General features: G+C 60.4%; 4 protein-coding genes across 4 annotated transcripts; all 4 read left to right on the top strand.

The window, feature by feature from the left end:
* Positions 1–3,115: 3,115 nt before the first annotated feature.
* LBRM_17_0420 (conserved hypothetical protein) lies at positions 3,116–8,422 on the top strand (the record flags this gene model as incomplete). Its single annotated transcript, XM_001563760.2, has 1 exon — positions 3,116–8,422. The coding sequence occupies one exon, from the start codon at positions 3,116–3,118 to the stop codon at positions 8,420–8,422; it is 5,307 nt and encodes a 1,768-aa protein (XP_001563810.2).
* A 1,833-nt stretch (positions 8,423–10,255) lies between these two features.
* LBRM_17_0410 (conserved hypothetical protein) lies at positions 10,256–14,233 on the top strand (the record flags this gene model as incomplete). Its single annotated transcript, XM_001563759.1, has 1 exon — positions 10,256–14,233. The coding sequence occupies one exon, from the start codon at positions 10,256–10,258 to the stop codon at positions 14,231–14,233; it is 3,978 nt and encodes a 1,325-aa protein (XP_001563809.1).
* Positions 14,234–16,434: 2,201 nt separating this feature from the next.
* Positions 16,435–18,078, top strand: LBRM_17_0400 (conserved hypothetical protein; the record flags this gene model as incomplete). The annotated part of the gene is made up of 1 exon (XM_001563758.1): positions 16,435–18,078. One exon carries the CDS (start codon positions 16,435–16,437, stop codon positions 18,076–18,078), a length of 1,644 nt encoding a protein of 547 aa, XP_001563808.1.
* Positions 18,079–19,245: 1,167 nt separating this feature from the next.
* Positions 19,246–22,725, top strand: LBRM_17_0390 (conserved hypothetical protein; the record flags this gene model as incomplete). Its single annotated transcript, XM_001563757.2, has 1 exon — positions 19,246–22,725. One exon carries the CDS (start codon positions 19,246–19,248, stop codon positions 22,723–22,725), a length of 3,480 nt encoding a protein of 1,159 aa, XP_001563807.2.
* Between the last annotated feature and the right edge of the window lie 1,148 nt (positions 22,726–23,873).

Raw genomic sequence — 23,873 nt, 5'->3', positions numbered from 1 at the left:
CTCACAGGCTCAACTTCTTTCTGCCGTGCGGTGCGGTGCGTGCGCGCTTATGCTCCCCTCCCCCTTCCTCCGCGCTGTGACTCACCTTCGTATCCCGCCTGTTTACCCTTTCCTTGGCTACTTCGCCAAATCTGCAATACCAAGCGGCGCCAGCTCTGTCTGGTAAGATGAACTAGAGCAGGCGTTTGAGTGGGTAATCGCCGTGCTCTTCCTATGATCAGGGGTTTCGGTGACAGCGAGGGTTCTTCACAGCAGCACGTGCAGGTACGCATGCTGTTTGGCGGCGAGATGGATGCCTAAGTCTGGAGACACCGCGCCGCTGCAGGCCACTGCCACCTCCACTTCCCTCAGTGGCGGTGTCAGGAGTGAAGGAAGTCGCAGAAGCGGCGGCGCTGTGCACTACACAGCTGCGTTGGCGGCAGACTGCGAGGGGGGGGGAGGGCGTTGCTCGCTACTTTCTCAGCTCGAGCCGAGGCGTACAGCGAACTGAGATCTTGTTGGAGGCAAGCGGGCGGGCACTGCTACAGGTAATTAGTCTCCCCATCCCAGCGATGGCTCTCGTGCGGGACGCGGGCTGCACAGTCTATCCGGCAGAGCTGCTCATCGAGACCGACAGAGGTCCGGTGTCTTGGCGAGTGCGTTCGCGTGGTGGTGGGTTAGGCACTGACCCATCTGCATCGTTGCCGCGGTCTAGATGACCGTTTTAGCTTCTGCCGGGTGACGGTGTCGCTGAATAGCGGCGGTGTTGCGTTGCTTGCCGTGTTACAGAGGGGCTTTGCACCACATGCGAGGAGGACTGCACCGAGATGAGGCTCTGATATGAATCGCCTGCAAACGTTAGCGGCGGCGTACACGAGAAGCGCCGTCCTGTGGAGCACCAGCTGGTGAAATCGACACATTGATCGCATTTTTCAACCACAGGTGAGTCGTGCCAATCTGCGCAGCTTGTGGCGTCCAACGGAGAGGAGGAGGAGGGGGGGGGGGCGGAGCGGAGGTTTGGCGTGTTCACGAAGCACTTACGAGGCTCACTCGGGACTCATGCTTCTCAGGCCGTCGATGTCGTTGCTGCGGATCATGCGATGGAAGCGGAGGAACTCGCAAAGGCCGTAACGCGGGACCGATGCCACTTCCAGCCAACACAGTTTATGGCGTAGGGAGCTCCGGCAACGCTAGCAATATCGGCAGCGACGTGCGCGGCACCCTCGTTGCCGTATCCGCCTCCTTGAGTGTGGTGCGTATGCCAGAGCGGAGTCTCCTGCCCAGTGCCCTGTGGCGCTGCAGTGTGGCTGGCAAACTGCTCTTCGTCAACCGCCAACCGCTCTACTGGAACCGCGAGGTGGCGATGACCATGACGCCGGTCTTCAGCGGCTTCGACCCGAAGTTCTATCCAGCCGGCGAGGACGAGTACCCGCTCGGCGAAGAGGCCGTCCTGCGTGTCCGGTGGTGTACTAGTTCTCCTGCGCGCTGATGTACTTGGTCCTCTTTGGTGAGACCTACCGAAGAGCTACGGAGGAGGCACTGCAGCTTATCTAACAACCGGTGAGCGAGGGGGTGGGGGGTTGCCGCCGCAGCCCAGCGGGTTTGTATGCCCGTGTCCGCTGCTGCCCCTCTTTTTGTTTTTGTTGTTGCTCTTGTAGCTATTCGCCCCATCTCCTACCGCTGTTGCTCTGCCGTGTACGTATGGGGTGTCCTGCAACGAACCCCCCCGTCCCTCACACACCCACCCACACCCACGCTCCCCCTCCCTCTCTGCATCCTGCTCCGCCTTTTGTTGACCAAATTTTCTGCCAGTCACGAATCTCACCTCGCTTCACCCGCTCTCATGCTGGCGTAATATCGATTTCATCGACCTCCTTGCCGCTTCTCACGGGTGCTTGTGTATGAGTCATGAAGGCCTTCATCCCCTTTTCGCTCTCGTGACGGTCTCTCGCTCCCCCCTCTCCTCCTCGCCCACGGACATACTGACGTGCGCGAGGAGGAGAGGGGAAGCGAAAAGGTGGGGCGAAGAGGCGTGCAAAGACACACACCCATTCACAGCCACACATGGACGGACTCAAATGCGGTCATGCGGCTAGGGAGTATGGAGGTCTCTCCTACCCCTTTCTCTCTCTGTCTTGCTCTCATTCTCTCTTTTCTATCGCTCTTATCTGGTGTTGCTGATATACATGTACCCCGCACTCCTTGGGGGCGCTACACCCCTTCACCGACACCCACACAGGCGCTTGTGTCCACGCTGACATCACCATCTTTTCCGTGTACGCTCACGCGCTCTTTTTCTTTACTCCCCACCGTGACGATTGCCTTTGGCGTACATCTCCTCTACATCGGAGATCGAAGTGACCACTCGACCAGTGCGACGGCGAAGTGGGCATCATTGTGCGCGTGTGGGTGGCGAGCTTGAGTGCGTCTGACGTCTCTCACGCGTTCTCTCCCTCCTTCCGCAGTGTCTCCCCTACTCGCGCAGTCGGACACAACCACGCATCGTGTGTGTCTTGTACATTAGTCTCTGCCAGCTTGGTCTTTGATTGACCACTGCTGTTAGCGCTGTCCACAGCGTCTTTCTCGTCTTCTCTTTAATTTCTCTTTTGTCTCTTATCAGACGTCGGTGTCTGAATTTCTCTCCGTGCCTGTACCTGCGCCTCGCTCTTGGTGTTGGTGCACTGACGAGTGCTGAGAGTTGTGCGCTTTCCCCCTTCTCTCCCCCCCCCCACACACACACATACCCCCCCATCACGCCACTGTATCCACCATGTCTTTCAGCGGTCGAAAGGGCCGGGAAGGGAGCGGCGTAAACGCGGAGGAGACCGCGGTGTCTGATAGCGACGCGTTGTTGTTGTGGAGGCAAACAAAGACCGCGAAGGTAGTACCCCCACCGGCTGCTGCTGCTGCTGCTGCCGCTGCTCCGACCACCTCCAATGCGGCAGAACTATCAGAGGAGTACCACAGGCTGCTTGATGTGGTTGGGACCCCCAACTACGAGACGATCCAGCGACTTCTTTCAGGCGGCGCCGTCCCCCCAGCCAGCACTGTCCCGGCCATCCAGGTCTCTTTCGAGCTCTTCGAGGCTGTGCAGAACCGCTTTTCTGCCACGAAGCAGGTGCTGGAGCGCACAAAGATGGACTTATTCACCCGCAATCAGCACTACTCCGCCCTTCACCAGGAGATGCTGCGGCTCAAAGACGAATACGCGGTGCTGCAGAAGCGAAACACCGAGGCGGAGGAGCGCAACACGCAGCTGCACCAGCAGCGGGCGAAGCTGGAGGTGGCCGTCGAGCAGCTTGGACGAGAGGTGGGCCAGGGCCGCACAGCGCTCGACGCACTGCGCGCCAAGCTTGTGCGCAGGGAGGAAGAGCTGCAATTCAGTCAGAGCCGCGTCGCCGAGAGTCTTGTCGCTATCTCGCAGAAGGAGGCTGTCATCAGCACGCTGCGACGCGAATTGGGAAAGTGCGGGCAACTCCGCTACGGGTCTGCGTGCTGGCAAAGGGATGGCGTACGCGAGGGTGAGGAGGATGGGCAGTCGGAGGGCGGCAACGCACATGCGTACACGGCCGACATGCTTGGCCGCATCGCCGCCGACGTGGAGGGACGCTCCCAAGAGGCGCGTATGAAGCTGAAGATGGCAGACCTCGAGGGACGCTTATCACGCCTCAGCGAGGAAAGGGATTCTATTCTTTCTCAGCACACGCAGTACCGGCAGCACGTGCAGCTCACCTTGCAGACTTACGAGGCTGAGGCTATGCTGCGCGAAGACACCCTGGCGCGACACGTGTGCGTGTACACACCGTACTTCACCGGCGAACAGGAGGAACTCTACAGCAAAGTGGTCAACCTTCAGACCGGGGTGGAGCTGACAACAGACCAGCGAGGCAAAGATGGTGAAATTGACGTGGCTGCCGGGGCTGATGCGCCACCACCACTGCAGTCTTTTCGCGCTCTCACCTTCGAGATCCGCCGTGCGATGGATCGCCTGTCAAAGATGCACATTGACGAGTCCAGTCGACTGCAGCAGGACCTCTCGCTCTGCGTTGACGCACAGCGCATATCTCTGCAGACCGGCGCTGAGCTGGTTGGGTTCCTCAGCGCTATGGAGGAAGAGGTGTTGCAGCGTCGCTTGACGCTGCCGGAGGTGCGCGAGGAGTGGCGCAAGTCCAGAGTGCCTGAATTCACTCAAGCCATCGCGCAGTCGCTGCAAGAGAGCGCGAGGCGGTTGGGCAGAGGCCTGGTCGGCCTACTGCGGCAGGAGAACAACTTCGTAGAAGAGGTGGAGCAGGCGAGGGCATTCCAGCAGGAGCAGAAGCGAATGTCCACGGCCGGCGGCAAAGACCAGCAGCCACGGCACGGAGACCGAGCTGGTGGTACGTCGGGGCGGAACCGTTCTGATCCAGCTGCGGGTTTCCGACCAGGAGGCCGTGACTCATGTTTCGCGGCGCCGCCGGCGGGCGGGGCGGAGTGGCGAAAGGAGTCCCTCAAGGGTGCTGGTGCGGTCAAGGTGCCGTCTGCCTCGATGACCGCGGTAGACGGGCAGGGCAGTGGCGTGGTTGAGACGAAGCAGCCGGCGGCATTCACTACGTCAGCCAGGTCGTCTGCTACGGCCGGCGCGCAGAATTTGCGGACGCCACCGCAACCCGCAGAGCAGTCAACCGCACCAACACCGCGGCCTACGGAGACCGGAGGCCCGCCCGCCACATCTGAAACACATGAAAACCGCGCCACTGGTGCCGCGGACATGAGAGCGTCGCCAGAGAGCCAGTCGACGCCCACCATCAGTGCACAGACTGATGGCGACACCACCAACCAGGAGGGTGCTGCGGAGATAGCTTCGGCGGCGGGGCCCACTGCTGAAGCTGGCCCAGAGGGCGCGAGTCAATCCGCGCAAGATGCCCTGGTTTCTCCCGCTACCCTGCTCACCACTACCCAACCTGGCGATACGGCCGGTGCTGCAGATCCGATGACCACTGCTCCGCCCTCTGCCGTCCTTGCTACCCCATCACCGAGGGATCCGCCTAACAAGACGAATAGCCCCTCAACCGTGGCGGAGCAGAAGATGGCGGGCGGAATGGGCACATTGCCTGCTGTATCCAGCGTGGTGGTGTGCCCGCACTGTGAGCATGAGGTACTTTTTAACGTTGGAGCTGGTGAGCCATTGCCAATCCCTGCGGACAGCAGCAGCAGCGGCGGCGGCGACACACGGGGCTCGCTTGCAGCGCCCAACGCCGCTGCTGCCGCATCGCACGAGCCCAGCTATAATGCGAGCTTGGCCTCAGCCTCACTTGCAGGTGAGGTCGCGGTGCCTCCTACTAAGTCTGGTGAATCGGCCTGTGCGGCGCAGGGTAGCGGAGTGACTGCGGCCACCAATACGCAGCGCGGTGGAACTCGGCGCACTAACTCTACCGCAGTGACCAAGCCGAAGGACAAGAAGAATCCCGGCAGCCCTAGCGGCACAGCCAAGGCAAGCAGTAAGAGGACCAAGAAGCACTCGCTCACGGGCAGCCGCGACGCCTCCTCGTCCCCGGCACCGTCCCCGATGGCTTCCGCTAACCATTCACAGTCACCCGGCACCAGAACTTCGGGCAAGCACTCGAGTCCCAAGAGCGCACCGCCCGAACTCGCGCACGGCGAGCAGCAGATCAACCTGGAGCGTGGCAGCTTTTCCATCGGTGTGAGCACCTCTCAGACACTCTTGCACTCACACCACACTATGGACGACGTTGGCAGCTTCGCCGCCGAGTTGGAATTGGCGCTGTCTGATTGCCAAGACCGCCTCAAGGATGCATCGGAGGAGCTGCAGGAGATGCGGGCGGCGAATGCCGCGCTGCATGTCCAACTCGCCGCTGCTCTTGCCGCTGCTGCGGCGAGTGCACTAGCACCGGGGTCGTCGACGTCTCCTGGCGCTGGGGGCGCCAAGGGGATGAGCGGCAGCTCAGGTGCTACCGGCCCCGGTGACGCCGACGAAGTCACCGTCCCCGTCAACCACGAGTCGTGCCAAGGCGGCGGCTTTGCTTCAACAGCGCCGCCGCCGCGCCCGTCTCCGTATGCAGGTATGCAGAAGTATGAGGTAGCGAACAGCGACGGTCCCGCCAGCGCCTCGACTCCTGGGGCAGCAGCTGGCGGTAAAGGCGGGCGCGCTGAGGAGGAGCACAGCAACGCCGTTTCTTACCATCACACACCCAACCTACCATCAATCGCAGCTTCGCCAGCAGCACATTCCCTTCTTGCTGGTTGCCGCGGTACACACGAGGGCGAAGAACTAGGCACCACTGACAGCACTTCGGCGCCTACCATCGCTGCAGCGGGAGGATCTCAGTCGACGACGCGGCTGCAGCAGTCTTGCAGTAGCGCTTCAAGGGTGAAGCACAACTTCACTGGGAGTTCTGGGACGATGGACGACGGCGCAGAACAGAGCCACGGCGACAGCGCAGCCAGCGGAGCAACATCCACTCACAACAACATCAGTGCACCGTGGCGTGAGCGGCTATTGTTATCCGTGTCACCCCCGCTGCAGTCGCGTTACTCAAAGCGAGTCGGCGGTGGTCTTGCGGCCGCGGCCGTTACGCCGCTACAGACCAGCAGTACATCGCCGCCGACGCTGGTGTGGGGTTCCGTACTCCCACCTGTGCTGAACCATCGCCCCCATGCACTTACAGGGGGCGCGGCCTCAAACACAAGCGCGACCGGCGCTGCTGCCGTGCACCGCGCCAACGCCACTTCGGCATCCATTCCCCACAAGATGCAAACACTGGGGCTAATGATCACCAACTCGCGCGGCCCCTATGCCCCTGCGAAGCAGCCGGAAAGAGTCGAACCAGGCGCGTATGCAAGCGCTACCACCAAGGGCAATGGCGACAGCTACACAAACCGCGCCGATGTCCACTCCATCAGCTTCAAGCAAGGCCCAGCGTCACCGCCCTCACTCGCGGATGGACTTTGCGTGGGGGTCTTCCCATTACTGCCACCGCTTTCCCCCTCGCAGGTGCCGTCGCAGCTGGACCAGTGGAATTCTCGTGTGCCCTTTACAAGACGCGGGCGTCCGCCGACGTCGGGCGCGAACTACTCCTCCTCTATACCCATGTCGGTTCTGCCCACTGTCGCGGTACCCGGGACTACACACCTGCCCCACAGCGTCGCCACTGTCCCCGCTACGTCTCCTGCTGCTGTGCCCGGGTTGTCGGTGTGGGGGTCGCCCATTCTCTCTTTGAACCCGCCCAGCTTCTCCTGTTCCACGGCGATGTCGCCACAGTCTGTATCCGTGGAACCTCCCAGTCCTAACTCGGGCGCTGTCACCACTGCTGTCACTGCCGCGGCTCAGGCTGAGGGCAGTTCTCAGGCGCATTCCTTCACGAACGCCACGCATGCACCGGCGGCGACGACGGCGCTGAGCAAGCGTCAGCGACTGAAGAATGCCTATCAGCAACTTCGCTTTTGCCTGAGCCAAGGCGTCTCGCCGCTCTACAGTGGCTGCGGCGACCCGCAGCCTTTTCAGGTGGCGAAGACTGTGCGTAGTGCGCAGGTTCCCGCGCGGCGGCTCGGCGGTGCGTGGTACTCGACCCACAGCAGCACCGGCCCCAGGGGTGGGCTGCAGAAGGTGATGACAAGGCCGATGCGTGGTACGTGGTTGCGTGGTCGCTTGTACGAGGCACCCATCTTCGCGTCGCCTGCCAGCGTGCCCATGAGGGACACAAACCTCGACTTTGACGTTATTGTGGGAGGGCACAGTGTCGTTCCCTACCTCAGTGCTCCCTACACCCCCTCTGGGCATCTGGTGGCACGCCCATGGCAGGAAGCGCCGACTCAGCCACTGCAGCTCACTAGTGGCGCCGCCGTCCCACCGGTGCTCACGTACTTGGCAACGCCTAGTGAGAAGCGGCGCCGGTGGTCGTGTAATCGGTTCGACCAGAGGAGGTATGACCCTTTCGCCCTCTCGGCAGCTAGCAGGATGGACGCGATGGCGCCTTGTCTGCGTCAGCGCATGCCACGCACGTGGCAGCAGCAGAAACAGCGGGACATCCGGCAGTCGGGTAGCGTTGCCACCTCCGGCACTCTTGCCCGCGCTCCGTACGCTCCCGTCAAGGCACGGGTGGTGTGGTCAGCGGGAGGCCAGCGAGCGCAGCTGCTACCAATCACGCTTGCCCAGAGTCGTGCTGCGCAGCTTGCCCAGTTCCAGTTTGCCGCTCCCTCTGCAGGGAAATTACCGGTCTCTGACCTCGTGACCCCTCTCTTTGCGCTTTCGGGCAAGCGTCGCCGCTGCTCTTGTAGAGTGCAGCACTGGGCAAAGCGCGACCCTATGCAGCGAGCTGTGAAGCGCACAGTCTATACAGTGAGCGCCGCTAGCCTCCCGCTTGGGCGCCTGCGAGAAGAGGCGCTTGATAGCTCTCGTCTGCAGAACGTGCACACGCCTTTACTCCCGCCCTATCACGAGCAGTAGGCGCACCAGCGGCACATGACATCCTCCACCGATGCAGTTGCCGTGGCTCGTGAGGGAGAGACGGAGAACACTGGCGAGACGTTGGCAATGCCGAGGTGGGCAGTATGACGTGGAGGTGTGACCTCCTCGCTACTTCTTTCTCTGTGTGCGCCTGGTGCCCTTTATGATACACACCTCGGCGGCCTGAGCGTGTGTCTTGCATCTCTGCATGTCTCTCTCTTTTGGTGTACTCGTGCGTGTTGGGGGTTGATCATGACCGGGTTGATTTGCTTGACTGCTGCTCCTCGTTCTGCTTTGGCTGCTGCTTGTTGAGCCCCCCTTTTCTTTGGGGGCTTCCGTCATGTTTTGTGCTCTTTTTTTCTGTCTTAATATTCACTCTCATTCCCCGCCGCACCTTTCAGCGTTGGATTCCGCCTTCTGATGTATGGGGAGCACCGATGCGTGTTTTGGTGGTGCTGAGATGACCTCGCGCTCGTTCCCCTCCCCCCCCCCCCTCTCTCTCTGCCACCCTTGACCCCCTTCTTCTTTCCCTCCTCCTCCTCTCCTCCGCCGATGTGTATATCACGCGTTGTTTCTTTGTTTCCTGCAATGTATCCTCCTTTATCCATCTCTTCATTGCGGCCGTGGCTGCTGCAGCACCGCTTCATCATCCCTGGACCGTATATCGTCTTCACCTGCGCACTTTTATCTTGTCTGCTGTGTTGGGTTTGGTGTAAGAGTGAAACACACTCGCGTCAACCGCAATCACACTCCTCTCCCTTCATACCAGTCTCCTGAGTACTGCACCCACGCCCTTCACACGCCTCGTGGCACCAGGTGCCGGGGTTGTTGTTTTGGGAGGCGGTGAAGGGAGGACATTCGTTAACTCGGTGGGACGGCAGTGCTGCTTCGGCCTTGCCTTTTCCCCCTTTCCCACCTCCTTCCGGCACACACGTGTGCGTGCGCAACACGAGACAAAAAGCGAACGCGAAAAGCACCGATGCAGGTGCACACCATTTGTCGCGCGTGCATGTGGGATGCGGAGCGCACTCCTGACTCGCTGAGGTGGGCGCGATGGCGGGGGAGACTCGGGAGCGTCTGTAGAAAGCTGCTGCGACAATCACCCACCTCCGCCCGCGGCTCTGAGCACAGGGCCACTTTGAATCCAACACGGAGAAGCTTGCTGGCTTTCTTCTCCTTTGGTTTCCTCCTCCCTTTCCTCGCAAATTTATCGTGTCTGCCCCTCTACAATGCCGACCCCTTCTCCGCTTCCCTTCACGCGGAGCGAGAAGCCCTCCCCGACTACTGCGATCGTTTTTTTCTTTCCCCTTTCTTCTCTTACCTGTTTGGTGTTCGCGTCAGTGCGAGAGCCTCCCCGCCCCCATTCACCCTCATTCACCCCGATTGTTGTATTGAAAGAGGCGGCATTTTACTCACCCTTTTCTATTTTTCACCCCCCTCTCCTCCACCACCCACACCTCAAGCACAGCTGGTCAAGGGGGAAGGTTGTCATCCAGCGTGTACATCCGCATAGCTCATACATAGAGGCGCTCAAGTGCACACAAGAGAGGCAGATACGCACTCGTCTCTACACCAGCCACCTGCGCCAGCCTAATAGAGACACGCCATACGCACCTGCGACTTGCTCCTCCTTGGGGAGAGCGGCGGCGGCATTTTTTTTTTCTATTTTTCCACTATAGAGAAGCAAAGAGGGCCAGAATAGAGAGCACCAGCTGGTGCCCTGGAGGCGTGAAGGTGCAACGAGGCTGTACTCACTCCTCCCCCCCCCCCCCCACTTTGTATACCGTCGACCTCAATCTTATATCACGCCGCCAACGCTACCATTGCCACACGATGAGTCGCTTTCCGAACTTTCGCAGGGATTCGGACTTTCGCCGCGACGAGGAAAGCTCGAAGAGCATGTCGCAGGTGCAGGCCAGACCTGCCATCTGTCTCGACACGTCGCTCTCCTTTATCAGCACGGCGAGCGTTCTGGCAGGCACCACAAGCGGGCCAGCCAGCCCGCTGCTTGGTCCACTCAGCTGTGAAAGCATCAATGATGTCTGCAACAGCGGCGCTGCCGTCTCTTCCCCTGCACTGTTTCACACACGTGACCCCAACGTAGAGGCATCTGAGCAGCACAGACTACAGTCCCTCAAGGCGACCCGCAGCCGGACGATATCGGGGTCACGCTCTGTTCACTCATCTTCCCGGCCCTACTCAAAGCAGCAGCAGTCGCAGCACCAACATCACCATCACCCTCTTTCTCTTTCGTCGTGCTCACCGTCGGTGAATAGAGATTACCACGCGCACAGTCGGCTTCAACGAGCTGAGCAAGCGCACTGTCTCACGTCGGAGGCGGACTGCAGTAAGCTGGAAGTCCTGGAGTCAGAGGCCACAGTGCTGACACGACCCTCAGATCCGAGGCCGTACAGCACTGGCGCTGATGTCGAGCCTGGAGTGCACAGCCAGCGTGTGATGAGCGCGACGGTGTCGCCGGTGCCTCGGCATGCTGTGACGCTGTCCCACGACTTCGAAGGTGTCGTTAGCATTCCAGTCAGCGAGGGTGCAGAGAAGTATGACGAGGAGGCGTCGAGGGGCGGGAGCAGCACGTATGCCGCGCCTACTAACGGCTCTGAGAAGTCGATTGTGGACCATGATGCGCGAGCTGAAGATCATGAAGATGATGCAACGAGTCCGCCGAGGACCACACCGCCCCCGCGTCGGGCTTTTGTGCTCTCTCGCCGGTGCAGTGGTACGGACGTGGAAGGCGATGCGCTCATTGACAACGCTCATCCACCGCGGCCTGCTGCCGAGGGGGTGGAGAGGCGCGGGTCGACGCGGATGGTGCCCGTGGATTTCGCTGCGGATGCGCCACGCGGGAGCACCGTTCTCGTCATGGACAACGGCGACGAGGACGAGGAGTGCGCTTGTAGGAATGACAAATCTGCCGCTACAATCATCGCCCACCCGTTCGCCGCCGCTGATGCGCCGCTTGCCGAGGATCCTGCTGTGTTACCCCTTACACTACCGGTTAGTCGCCTTGCCCACGGCGTCGTGATGGAAGGCACAGAAAAGGATATGCACCGCAGCTCTGCGTTTACTGCCCGCCGTGCTAGTGCGGCTGAGAGAGACTCGGTGAGCAGCCACCGTGGCCGCCTGAGCAGTGCAGGCAGCAGCATGATGAGTCCGATGCCACGACCTGTGCCGCATTCGACTCAAACTACAGCGGCCTCACCGAGGTTGTCGCCGGCACGTGCGAGGGAGGGCCTGGACGAGAAAGTGGTGATGGCAGTGCGCGCGGTCCGTGACGATGCCGGTGACACAACAGAGCAGCAGCAGCAGCACTGGGCTGGCACGAAAGTGATTCCGGCGAACGATGCTGCGAACGCGTCTGTGCACGCGACCACTACAACCGCTGCGACTGCCGCCAGCACTACCCAGGATCTTGTCAGCTTCCGCATGCACTCCTGCATTCTGCCTGGGAGCAGCACGCTCGAATCCGAGCTGCAAGCGGTGCCGACGATACCGACGCAGCTGGACGCAACGACGGCTCTCACGACGACTGCAGATGACGAGCCGGCGAGTGTGACACCCCTCAGCTCTCTCACGATGCTGAACAGCGTCGCCGGCCCGTCGTTGTCGGTGACGACGGCGGCGATGAGCTCGCTGTGGCTTGTCAGCGGCTCGACGCCTACCCCACTTCGCCGACTACGCGACCGCGACAGGGAGGTATCTACGACGCTGGACGTGCAGGAGGGAGAGAGGAAAGAGGTGAGCAAGGGCAGTGACTCCGCCCCAGATCAGACGGAGCGTGTGCTAAAGCTGGTGGACGACGCCAGCACTGCAGCAGTGACGACACCAGAAACGAGGGCAGAGTTGCATGGGAATGTCAATAGCTCTTCTGCTCCCGCTGACAACTCCGTGGAGGCGGAGCAGCCACTCACGACAGCAGTGGATGCGCAGCGACCTCGCCGCTCCTCAGCACCTCAATATACCACTGCGCGCCTCGCCACTAGCCCTTCTATCGCCGCGCCGTCCTTTTCACCAGAGCCTGCGCGCCCGCAGGCGGAGGCGCACCGCCCGTCATCGCCGTGTCTCACTGCTGGGACTGACGCCTCCATCTCTATCCAGCTAAACCCTCTCCCGTCCAACAATGACGCGGTGGCACCTGCCGACCCCCGGCCACTGCCTTTCCCTGAGGCGGCAACCACGCAGCATCGGTACTGCACTGCGACCCCCCCACCTTTCGCCATCGCCGGCACGCATTGCAGGCTCGCAGATACGGCGTCGTCGATGTCCTCGCCGTCTTCGACAGAGTCTGCGCGTGTCAGCGAGGAGGTGAAGGAGCTGGTGAAGCGCGCGCAAGCCGAGGTGTGTCGAACGCGGGAGAGTCTTCTCTCTACCCTGCGAGACCACCGCGCCAGCTTCCACTTGTCGGAGCCATCACCTACTCCAAAGGACACTACCTCGGCTACCGTACTGACGGTTCTTGCACAGTCGACTGCGGCGGCGTCAACCACCGCGTGCGCGTCGCCGAGCGTCTCACCCATGCCGACGCGCAGCCTCCTACTCCCCACTGCCCTCGTGACTGCAGCGGAGTCGTCTACGCCGCCATCGACTGCGCTCACAACCGTCTCTGTGCCTACCACGCGTACATCGGGGGACTGGCGATCTGCCGCTGTCGCCCTGCGGCCGCAGCTACGAGCCGCTGCCGACGCCATCTTGCGCCGTCTGCAGGGCTACGATGCGCGAGATCACGGCGTCCTGCCCATGGAGACGGTTGTTCGTGTCACGTACTTCGTCATTACGCGACGGCAGATGCCGCCCGCAACGTGGTCGCTGCGAACGGCAGAGGGCACCTTGGCTGTCACACCAATGCAGACCTCCATGGCCGCCTCGGGCGGTGGCGCCACTCCTCGCTCCGAGAGTGCGCAGCTTTCGTCCCCCAATGTGGAAAGTTGTCGTGCGGCGCTGCTCTCGGGGGTGCCGCTGGGCCGTCAGCTGAGCAGCAGCGAGGCCGGTGGGCCCCGCCGCTGTGTCGCGGCAGCGTCACACAGGGTCTTCGAGACACCGTGTCAGCAACGCTTTTCCCTTAACGCATACGACGCCACGACGCGTGCCGGGGTGAACGGCTCGCCTTTCTCGTCTTCTCGCCCAGTCGGTCAAACGCGACCTCGAGACAGCAGCGAGCTCGGCGCAGCTGCGAATGACGAAGACGAGACGGCGAGGGCGGAGTGCCGCGGCCGTCCGGCGACGTGCATATCCCCGAGTCGCACGCTAGAGCATGTTATGACGCTGCAGCAACGCCGTGCTGAAGAGGGGCTCTACCTGCAGTTCTACCTCACCGTGCTGGAGGCGTTCAAGCAGGTATTCGGTGAGCGGTACGCATGGCGCCACTTAGGGGCCACCAACGCCAGCCGACACGACTGCACTATCACGGTTGCCCAGCCGGCACAGAAGCGGCGAAGGACGAATAATGCGCCGGCGTCAGAACGCAGCGATCACCGAGGCCAAGCGTACTTGACAAGAGTCGAGGTGGATGCGGAAGAAGTCCAGCTGGAGGTGACGAATGAATTCAATGACGTGACAGAGCCTCTGGAAACACTCTTTCCACGACTGCGCCAGCAGTATGCGCTGATTCAGCGAGAAAAGCGCGATTCGGCCGTTACGCCAACAATGTCACTCGCGGCGAATACAAGCGATCTACTGACGGCTGAGCCTGCGCGCACTGAGGCGACTGCGGCTGCAATGGGCCTCGCCAACCGTCCTCCCCCGCTTGATGTCCTTGTGTACTACCGCACGTTCATAGAGAGCCTAAGGGAGCTCTGAGCAGGCATCGGAGGGAGCGAGGCAGAGGGTCGCCATTGATGCGTGCACGTGCGCGCTTAAGCTGGAGAGGGGGAGGGCGGCGCTTATATTTGTGTGTTTTGTTTTCGTTTATTCTTCATCCCCTCCTTTGGCGCCGATAGGGGCGCTTCCCTCTTTCTTATACCTTTGCCGGCTCCGTCGTGCTCGGCGCTCTGCCAACCGCTGCGTGTGTGTGTGTGTGTGTGTGTGTGTGCGTGTGCGTACGTTGGTTGGGTGTATGTGCCCTTTCTAGAGCAGTACGCGAGGGGAGGGGGATGAGGGAGAGGGGAGCTGGGGGACACGGACACCGTCTACTCATCCTTGGCTGTGCTTTCTCTGTTTGCTGTTGTTGCCTTGCGGTCCACCTGTTGACTTGTAGATGAAGCCCGCAGCACTGACAGCACTGTGCCGAGATGCATGAGAGGATCGGTCTGTCTCTTTATGGTTCCCCCCGCTGCCCTCCTACTCTCCCCCTTCCCCTCGCCAGATATACAGATGCAGAGAGAGGGAGAGAGAAAGAGATCAGCAGTTGCTTGTAGACGGCGTAGTACACACATACATACACGTGTGTGTGCGTTGCGTTTGTTCGTGTTGGTGTGTTGTTCTCCCCTGAATTCAAAATTTTAACTTCCTTTCTCGTTTTATCCCCCCCCTCATTCCTCCTCGTGCTTTCTAACTTGACGCTGCTTTGTTCACCGTTAGCGTGCGCATCTTCTCTCGCCGTTTGCCCGTCACCTCTCTGGTTTGTTTTTCCTTGCAGAGGTTTGATCGTGTGCACCACCTTCCCCGCACCCCGTTCTTCTCGGAGCTGAGCGCGTTGAGATTCTCAAGAAGAAACTGAAGGATAGGGGGAAAGGATCGCTGAGGAGTCGATGATATGCAATAGTATTTTCCAACATAGATCTCTGCCCCCCCCCCCCCCCTCCCCCAAACCCCCGCACCAGCACACCTATACAGAGAGTGTCAAAGAGCGAGAGAGAGAGACATGCTGGCGGCTGTGATGAGACGCCGCTCCTCTGACATTCGGTGTGCAGGCGTTTTGACGCAAGCGCTTCGCACGTGAGAGTCTCTCCGCAGATATGGCCTCTGTGCACATGCATGCGCATGTCTCTGTGCGACTAGACGCTTATTGCTCAGTACTGTGCCTTTTTGCTTTGTGGTTGACGTGTTCGCCACTTCTGTGGCGTGTTGGAGGCAGAGAGCAAGAGCCTTGGCGTTTTCCTCTCCTCTCCTCCTCTCTGTCCCTTTTGTTTTATCCTCGCAGTCTCATGACCCCCTCTGTTAGAGATCCACTGGAAGATGAAGCGGCACACCTGCAGACTCTAACCCCAATTCAGAGGCGTGTGCGCGTGTATCAGGGTGCACGGCCGTCTATGAATAGAGACAACCACACGAGCCCTCTCAGCAATGCTTGAAAGAAGTGGCGACTGTGTGAGACCACCAGGGCGAATGACGGTGGCGTTCCACGAATACCAGTCCTTTTTCTCTCTCGCCCAGCGTCTCTGCTGTCGAGCATGGCGATCCATCGCGTGTGTCTTTGCGTGAGGATGTGTGTGTGCATGTGCTTACGCCCCCCCCCCCCCCCCCCCCCCACACACACACACATATGCGCGCTGTCGTTCATCCAGGCTCGTGCACGCGAGGCCGGGAATGCCAGGGGAGGGTGAGAAGGATGCGGTCTGAAAAGTGGAGCTCACATGTCTGATATCCACGATGCACTGCCCCCCTCTTCCCCTCTCTCTTGACGTGGAGGTCACGGGTAAAATGTTGCCCCTCTTCCTCTTTCTTTCTTTGCTCACCCCGCTACTGATGCAGGCCTCGCATCTGCACTACTTCCTTCCCCCCCTTTTCCCTCGACATGTGCGACACACCTCTCTCCCTTCACACCTACCCTTAGAAATCCGCGCATTAGTCCCATCACCACTTTCTAGCGTCTCTTCGGACAGATCTGTCACCCATGCACTGTGCAGTAACCCCCCCTCCCTGCTCTAGCACATACACGTCTGGCCACATAACTGCCGCCCCCCTCCCCACGGACGCGGATCTGCATTGTTTCCTTCGTGCCCCCCCCCCTTTTCTGCCTGTCTTGCTATTTCGCTTCGAATCACTACCGACTACGCGGTACTTCTCTCCCTCCACCCCCTCTCTTTCTCTCTGAGCCACCCCTCCCCCCTAAGCATACAATGCCAAACACTCAGGGCAGCGCCGCTGCCGTTGTGACTGCCGCATCGGGAGCCTCGCGTACTGTCTTCAACGCCGGACACACCAAGGTAGAGTTCAACCAGTACTGGTACTCCAGGAACACGATCCACCACCTTGTACGTGAGGTGTGTCATCACGCCACCGCCTGTGCCTTCTTATCCACGCCGTCACTCTTCTTCGCACTGGACGACCGCCGTGGTGATGAGACGGCCGAGGACGAGTCACGGCTGAAGCAGCTCCGGCACAGCAGTCGCGTGTTCGAGTACGACCTTCAGTGGTCCAGCGACCCGTGCTTCGTGCACTACGACTTTCACCAGCCAGAGCAGGTGCCGGTCCAGTACATGGCTGCCTTCGACTACGTTGTCGCTGACCCGCCATTCATCACCGCGGATGTGTGGACGCAGTACGCAGCCACCGCAAAGCTGCTGCTCAAGGAGGGCGGCAAGTTGCTCTTCACGACGGTGCCGGAGAATCACTCACTGCTGGAGAACCTGCTCGATCGCCCGCTCTTCATTGCCGACTTCTACCCCCTTGTGGAGCACCTAACGTACCAGTACGTGTGCTTCCTCTCGTACGAGCCCACCTGCCTCGCTCAGCCGAACGCGGAGCTGCCCGAAATAGACGCGAAAATGGTCGCTGCTATTCACATGGCAAACGACCTGCGCTCCTCGGAGAAGGAGTTCGCGCTGCAGATGGCGCAGCGCAAGCGCGAGGGTGAGGAGCGGCTGCCCACAGCCGCCTTTGAACGGGACAACGAACTCGCACGAAATCCGAAGGTCAGGGAACGCGTGAAGGCGGAGCGAAACGCTGTCAACTGGGACACGATCCCGATCGAGAAGATGGAGTGGGGTTACATCCCCGAGGGGCTCACCGTCTACCCGGAGGGAAACGTGCCACCGGCTGAGGTGCGGCAGTGGGCTGTGGCTGGCAACAGCGATGAACTGGCTGCAACGGCATCCTCAACATCCGAGAACTTTGGCCCCGAGTACAATGCATGTCTGCGCCTTCGCACAAATCTCGATACCTTCAAGAGCTCCATTGACGCCATGCAGCGCCACATGGACGCGCAGATGAAACTACGCCACCAGCGGGTAAAGCTGAGCAAGGAGCTGACTATGCTGAAGGAGGCATCGAAGCCTCACGGCGACACCGCTGAAAACGCCGCGTCTGTCGTCACGGCAGCTGCCGCAGATTCTGCTGCCTCTTCCATCGAAGCACAAGTTGCCGAGGCAACGAATGCGATTGAAGTGAATGAGCGAGAGCGGGTCGAGCGGCTGGACGAAATGGCGCTGCTGGCGCGGCAGATTGAAAAGGAAGAGGCGGCGCTGGCGGCGCTCGCACTGCAGCCGCTCTCCTCTTTTCCAACTGAAATGGCAGCCACTGGTGACGCGGATACCGACCCAACAGGTGCAAGCGGTGAATCGTCCCTATCTGCTGCCACCCTGCATCACATTCCCTACGCGTCGGCCATGACGGAGTGCATTCAGGCGTATCGCACGGTGGAGGCGAAGAGGGTGCCGCTGCAGGAGCTTGCCGCGGATGCGACGCGTCGCTTTAAGTTTCCCATCTTTGCGCGCATGAAAGAGCTGCTGCAGCGCATGAAGGAGCTGAAGCAGCAGCGGTGATAGCACACACCCTAACGTGTGTCTGCGTGTACGCGGTGTGCGCTGCCGCGTTGTAAGGACACGCATGCCTTTCCCCCAGTTCTTCTTCGATCACAGAAGATGCACCGCTTCTCTTTCCCACCACCACTTCCACCTCAGCCGTTTCTTAATCGCGGGTGATGGAGACAGAGAGTGCCATAATGACGAGGAAAAAAAACAAAGGACTGTGGGCAGCTTCACGCGCTTTGGACATGCACGTTGCTTTATCTCTGCGTCTGTGCGTGCCTCTGTCTTCCCCCCTTCCCCCCGCACACACACACTACATGTGACGAGCGCACTGCTCACTAGATAACGATGATGCGCAAAGGAAAAAAAGAAACAATTTTTTTCACGCCCAGACAAGACCACTCCACACGAACAGGTGGGGGAGGGAGGCCTCTCCTGCGAGAGGCACGACCGCCCAGCCGACTGACTCCTTCTCCGTCTCTCCTTCCTTCCTACCTCATTTCGTTCACTATTTCGCCTCTCTCTCCCCCTCTCTCCCCCTCTTTCTCCCCTTCCCTCTCCATTTTTTCTTTTTGTGATCGCCCCTCTCTCTTTTTCGCTCCGAGCCGTGGCCTTGCAGCTACTGCAGCAGGAGATTGTAACGCATCCTTCTCTCTCTGTCTCACTCACTCTCTCTGTTTCCCTTTCTCTCATCACAGACTGACCCCTGTTCCACTACCCTCTCTCGCTTTCCCTGTCTTCTGTGTTCTTCCCCCTCCCCCTCCCCTTTTTTGCGTCCCTGCGGTACACTCTCTTTCTCTCTCTTTCCCTCGCAGCTCAGTAGGAGGTTGCTTCCGCACCGCACTGTGCACCAATCATATCATCACTCATTCATTCAACAGCCGCCGCAGCAGTATCATCGTGAGCTACATCGTCTGAAGAAGTCGTACACCTCTCTTCGCTAGCTCTCCTTCGTTTCCACCCCCCTCCCCCCACCTTGACCTTTTCCTCGTCTCCGACACGACACGACAGGGGCGGTAGCACAGCATCATTGCCATCTTCACCACCGCTAGGTTTCCTTTTCCCTTTCTCTTCTTGTCACCCAGTCAGTGCGAGCCCTCCCTCCCCCCACCCCACTCCACAACCCCAACATCTTTACAGGCTCGAAAGCTCGTCAGCAACGACGCTAGAATCCTCGAGAGGATGTACATCTTCGAGCTCTCTACGGCCTCGCCGTGCCGGTCGGCGCCGTACTACTCCCTGGTGATTCGTAAGCCATACATACTCGGCCAGGACGCGGCGGCGGATATCAACCTCGCCTACGAAGGCATCTCAGCTGAGCACGTGTCCATGACGGTGCTGAACGAGAAGGAGGCGGCCCTCGAGGTAGAGTCAGCGATACGTGCAACGGCGGGAACTGAGGATGGCGATGCTGCCGTCAATGGCGCTCTGGAGGAGCAGGACAGCGGGGCCGCAGCTGAGTGCACTGAAGCTGAGCTCACCACAACTGAGTGCACTGAAGCTGAGCCCGCCACAGCTGAGTGCACTGAAGCTGAGCACGCCACAGCTGAGTGCACTGAAGCTGAGCACGCCGCAGCTGAGTGCACTGAAGCTGAACCCGCCACAGCTGAGGCTAACGGCTGTAAGCTGGTAGTGCGTGTGACAGCCCTGCTCACGAAGGGAGACGCTGAAGTACGCCTTGGAGAGACGAGCCTGAGAGCCGGCGACTCGGCAATCGTCCGCGATGGTGACGTGCTGTATCTTGGTGATGGGATCAGCGGCACTTTCCGTTACCGCCCGTTGGTGGTCGGCATCGAGGGTGGTGCCTACCCTGAGGACTACCTGAATGACCTGCATCGCATGTTCGACCAGCTAGGTGCGACTCTCGTGGATATGCCGATACCCTTGCACGAGATGTCTGCCACTCCCATTGGTCAACTGTACTGTACTACTGAGCTCAGCGACAGCACGAGCTGCTTGGCTGCCCTGTCCTACGGCTACTCCATTGTACAGCCAACGTATGTGTTTGAGTGGTTTGCGGCGGTGGCAAGGAACGCTGCGGCGCCGCTCAGCACGCTGCCGGCCCCCTCGCGCTTCGAGGTGACGGTGCGCTGCCCAACCCACCCCATCTCCACCACATACCTCCGCCCCGAGTCGGACACCTGCCCGTTCTCTCTCTTCCCCATCCCGCTCACGGCTATGACCAACCGCTCCCGCGCCGCGTTGTTCAACAACCGCGTCTTGTTCTTCTTTACCGACACTGCAGCGACGCGCTACTGGCGCGCGGTCAAAGACTGCGGCGGTGCCGTCTACGGCCCGGGTGATGTGGAGGCAGCAAAAGAGGCGGTTCAGGCCCTGGTGGTGTCGCAGCGCGAGGCTGGCATGCCTTCTGATTGCTTGCCCAGCAATTTCTACATCATCATTGATAGCGCGTCGGCGGCGGAGCTACTGAGCTCGGGAATTGAGGTGGCGTCGCCGGAGTTGCACGCGTTCATGGAGGAGGTGCGCGCCATCTCCGGCGCCACTCACCTGCCAGTGATGGGTGAGCATTCCCTCTTCGCCGCTCTGCTGGGCAACAAGTTCTGCGAGGAGCCGGTGCCACTGGCGGCCGCACCCCCGACTGCTTCTGGTGTAGGGTATAACTCAGTGTACTGCGACTTGTCTGATGCCTTCGCGGTGCCGCCGCCCACCCACCAGTCAGAGGGCGACGAGGAGGGTGTGAGGGCGCCACGGCTGGGGTATTTTAGCAGCGGTGGCGCACCATTTCGGGTCCGTTCCAATTCCCGCGTGAGTGAGAGTCGCGCCAGTTTGCCGCATTGCCTCACCGCCGTTCCTCAGTCATGGAACCAGATGCGCTCCTTCAGCCATCAGCGTGCTCGCTCCCTCTCCACACGCGCGCCTGGGCAGAGCAACGATGGCTCCTTCTACGCCGGCAGCATGACGCCGAGCCGCCTCGGGAGGCGTCGCCTTACGTCTTTTGTTGCCCACGTCGGGCTGCGCAGCTTTGTTGAAGACTTTGATATGCTGCGTGTTCGCATCTACGCCTTCCTCGTGCGCGAGGAGTCGAAGCTGGACAGGGCTATTACGATCTATCACAGAAGCTACTTCATCGACAATGACACCATGAAGTACGCCCTTGATATTAAGGCACAGGCGGCCGACTTCATGGAGCGCGTGGACGACCTACTGGCGGATAGCGCGTGCCGTGGTGCGTACAAGGAGGCACTGCGCTGCTTCTGGAAGGACTGCAGCGACATGGACATAAGGGCGCAACACCTCCTGCACTACTGGGACCGGAGCATGCCAGCAGCTTTCCTGACTCGTCGCATCCGCTCTCGCCGGGGAAGTAGCATAGACAGCCGTCGTGCGGCGTCGTCGCGTAGCATGGCCTCGCGTGGTGCAGCACCAGCAGCGAACTCTCCTGCACCGGCCGCCCGCGAAGAGGAGCCAGTCACCCTCGATGCCAACGAAGGCGCCAACGAAGACGCCAACTGCGACGCGGGCGAAAACCAAGTCGCTGAGACGTTTGTATACACTCAGGACCCAGACAGCAGCGAGGAAGCTCACGGGCACGACGAGCTATACACAACACCCGAGGCATTGGAGCAACTCGATGCGGAGAGTCACATTCAAGAGCACCATATCACAACGGAGGACGTCGCTGCGGGAATGGACCGCTCTGACACTGTGGCCGCGTCATCGGCCCCCGCCATGCGCGCCGCCAGCTCCGCCTACTCACCGCACCGCCGCACCTTCACACCGTCGCTGCGGCACTCCCGCGGGGGCACCAGCGCTTCCGTGCGGCGACCTATTCCCATCCAGGAGCGGCCGCCATGGGTGAGCAACTGGAACGAGCCTCAAAGCGGTCGAAAGAAGAAGAAGCGCCAGAAGAAGTCGAAGCAGCAGCAGCAGCCAGAGCAGCAGCCGGAGCAGCAGCCGGAGCAGCAGCCGGAGTTGGACAAACCCGCATCTCAGACTCCTGCGCCCACCCCGGCGCCTCGCGCAGTCCCACGCATACGCCTGTCGGTCGTGCTGCCTGAGTACGCGACTGACTCACCAAAGGTCGTGCGCGCACGCTCAGCGGGAGGTGGCGGCAGCACCCACGCTCGCCGCCTGCCACCTCTGCAGCTGGAGGGGGTGCGAGATACTGATGAGGAGCGAGCGCGAGATACTGATGGGGAGGGAGCGCGAGATACTGATGAGGAGCGAGCGCGAGATGCTGATGGGGAGGGAGCGCGAGATACTGATGAGGAGCGAGCGCGAGATGCTGATGGGGAGGGGGTTAGTGAAACTTCTCTCGAGCTTGATTTGTCCAATGCGGTGTCGGAGGCGCTGACCATAACCGACCAGGCTCCTGTTGAGGCATTGGAAGCTGAGGAAGCTGAAAAGGAGGAGAACCAGGCGCGGTGCGCACCCGCGCCCGTCCCCGAGCCAACTCCCACGAAGAAGACACGGGCGTCAAAGTCACGACGCGCCGCAGCACCGATCCGCAATCAGCGCTCCAACTCTGCGCCAGTCTCAAAGCGCACCAGCTCAGGTGGCGCGTCGCGCCGGCCGAGCGGCAAGCGCGCGGCTGCTACCAATGGAAACGGCTTCTACAAGCGCGATGCGCCCGCGGGTGCGGTTTCGAACGGAAAAGGATCCAGACAGCCACAGCGTCCTTCGCCCAAGCGGAAGTGCTGAGAGGAGTACTGTGATAAGTCCTAACCAAAGGGAGACTATAAGCGAGCACGACGGAAGGGGGCGCGAAAAGAGTGCGAGCCACACCTGTGCACAGCCCTCCCCTCCCCAACACACACACGCAGTCATGTGCCTACTCCGGTTGCTGCGAGGGGTGGTACTGTGTAGCTGGTGTCCTGAGACGTAGAACCTTCACCACCATCACCACCACCTCGTCCACCCTCTCTCGCTTTTCTTCCTGTGCGCCTCTCTGTAGACTTGAGTTTTGCTCTCTTCTTTGTCTGCTGTATTTCTATGCGGTCCCCAGTCAAATACCCAAGCGGACGCCCTCTCCCGCACCTCCAGGGCTTTCGTGTCGCTGCCTCTCTCTCTCTCTCTGTGCTTGTGCGTGTGTGTTAGGGAGGGGTCGTACGAGAGGGGGAGGGAGGAGGGGAAGCGGTCGTCGTTGGCATTGCTGCCATGTTGTGTGCTTTGCGTCTAACCATATTTCCCTCGTCACTTTTTTTTTTTTTTGGGGTGGGGGTTGTGTTGGTCTGTCCAAGTCCGCGTGTGCCCTTGACGAATTTGCCGATGGTCGTCTTCTAAACACTTGTCGGCTCATTTCCTCTTGTTTAGGGTTTCATCCCGCAATTTTCTCCACATCGTACTTCCTCTCACGCGTCAGCAAATCATTGGTAGAGGTCGAACGGAGAAGGCCGTAGTTGATTCCCCCCCTTGTTGCTCTGTCTCCGCCTTCTCGCTTCTCGGTGGGTGGTACCTTGTCTGATACAGCGCAGAAGGCTGCCTCCTCCCCCTTCTCTACACACACTTCATGCGGTTACCCCCCTCTTTTTTTTTTCTCTGCTTCTTCATTTTGCTTGGCTTGTTCGGTCATGGCGTGCGCTGTTAGGACGCTTGACAGGCGGGGAGGGGGGTCGGCATCCAACCACGACTCCTCTGACGCCCATGCCCCCCCTCCCCTCCCCTCCCCCAAACTATCATCATTCACCATCACCGCTTGTGAAGGTCGCGCTCATGGCTATTATTGCCACCTTTTTTTGCGTGTGTTCGTGGGCGCCTCCTTACCTGCTCTTTCCCCCCTTCGTGGTTCTTCGTTTTCTTCGTTTCGGCCTTGCTGTCTTCGCAAGTGACGGGGGGCGGTACCCCGCCTA

The sequence above is a fragment of the Leishmania braziliensis genome, chromosome 17, assembly GCF_000002845.2.
Source record: "Leishmania braziliensis MHOM/BR/75/M2904 complete genome, chromosome 17".
NCBI lineage: Eukaryota > Euglenozoa > Kinetoplastea > Trypanosomatida > Trypanosomatidae > Leishmania > Leishmania braziliensis.
This window is presented reverse-complemented; position numbering and strand designations above follow the sequence as displayed.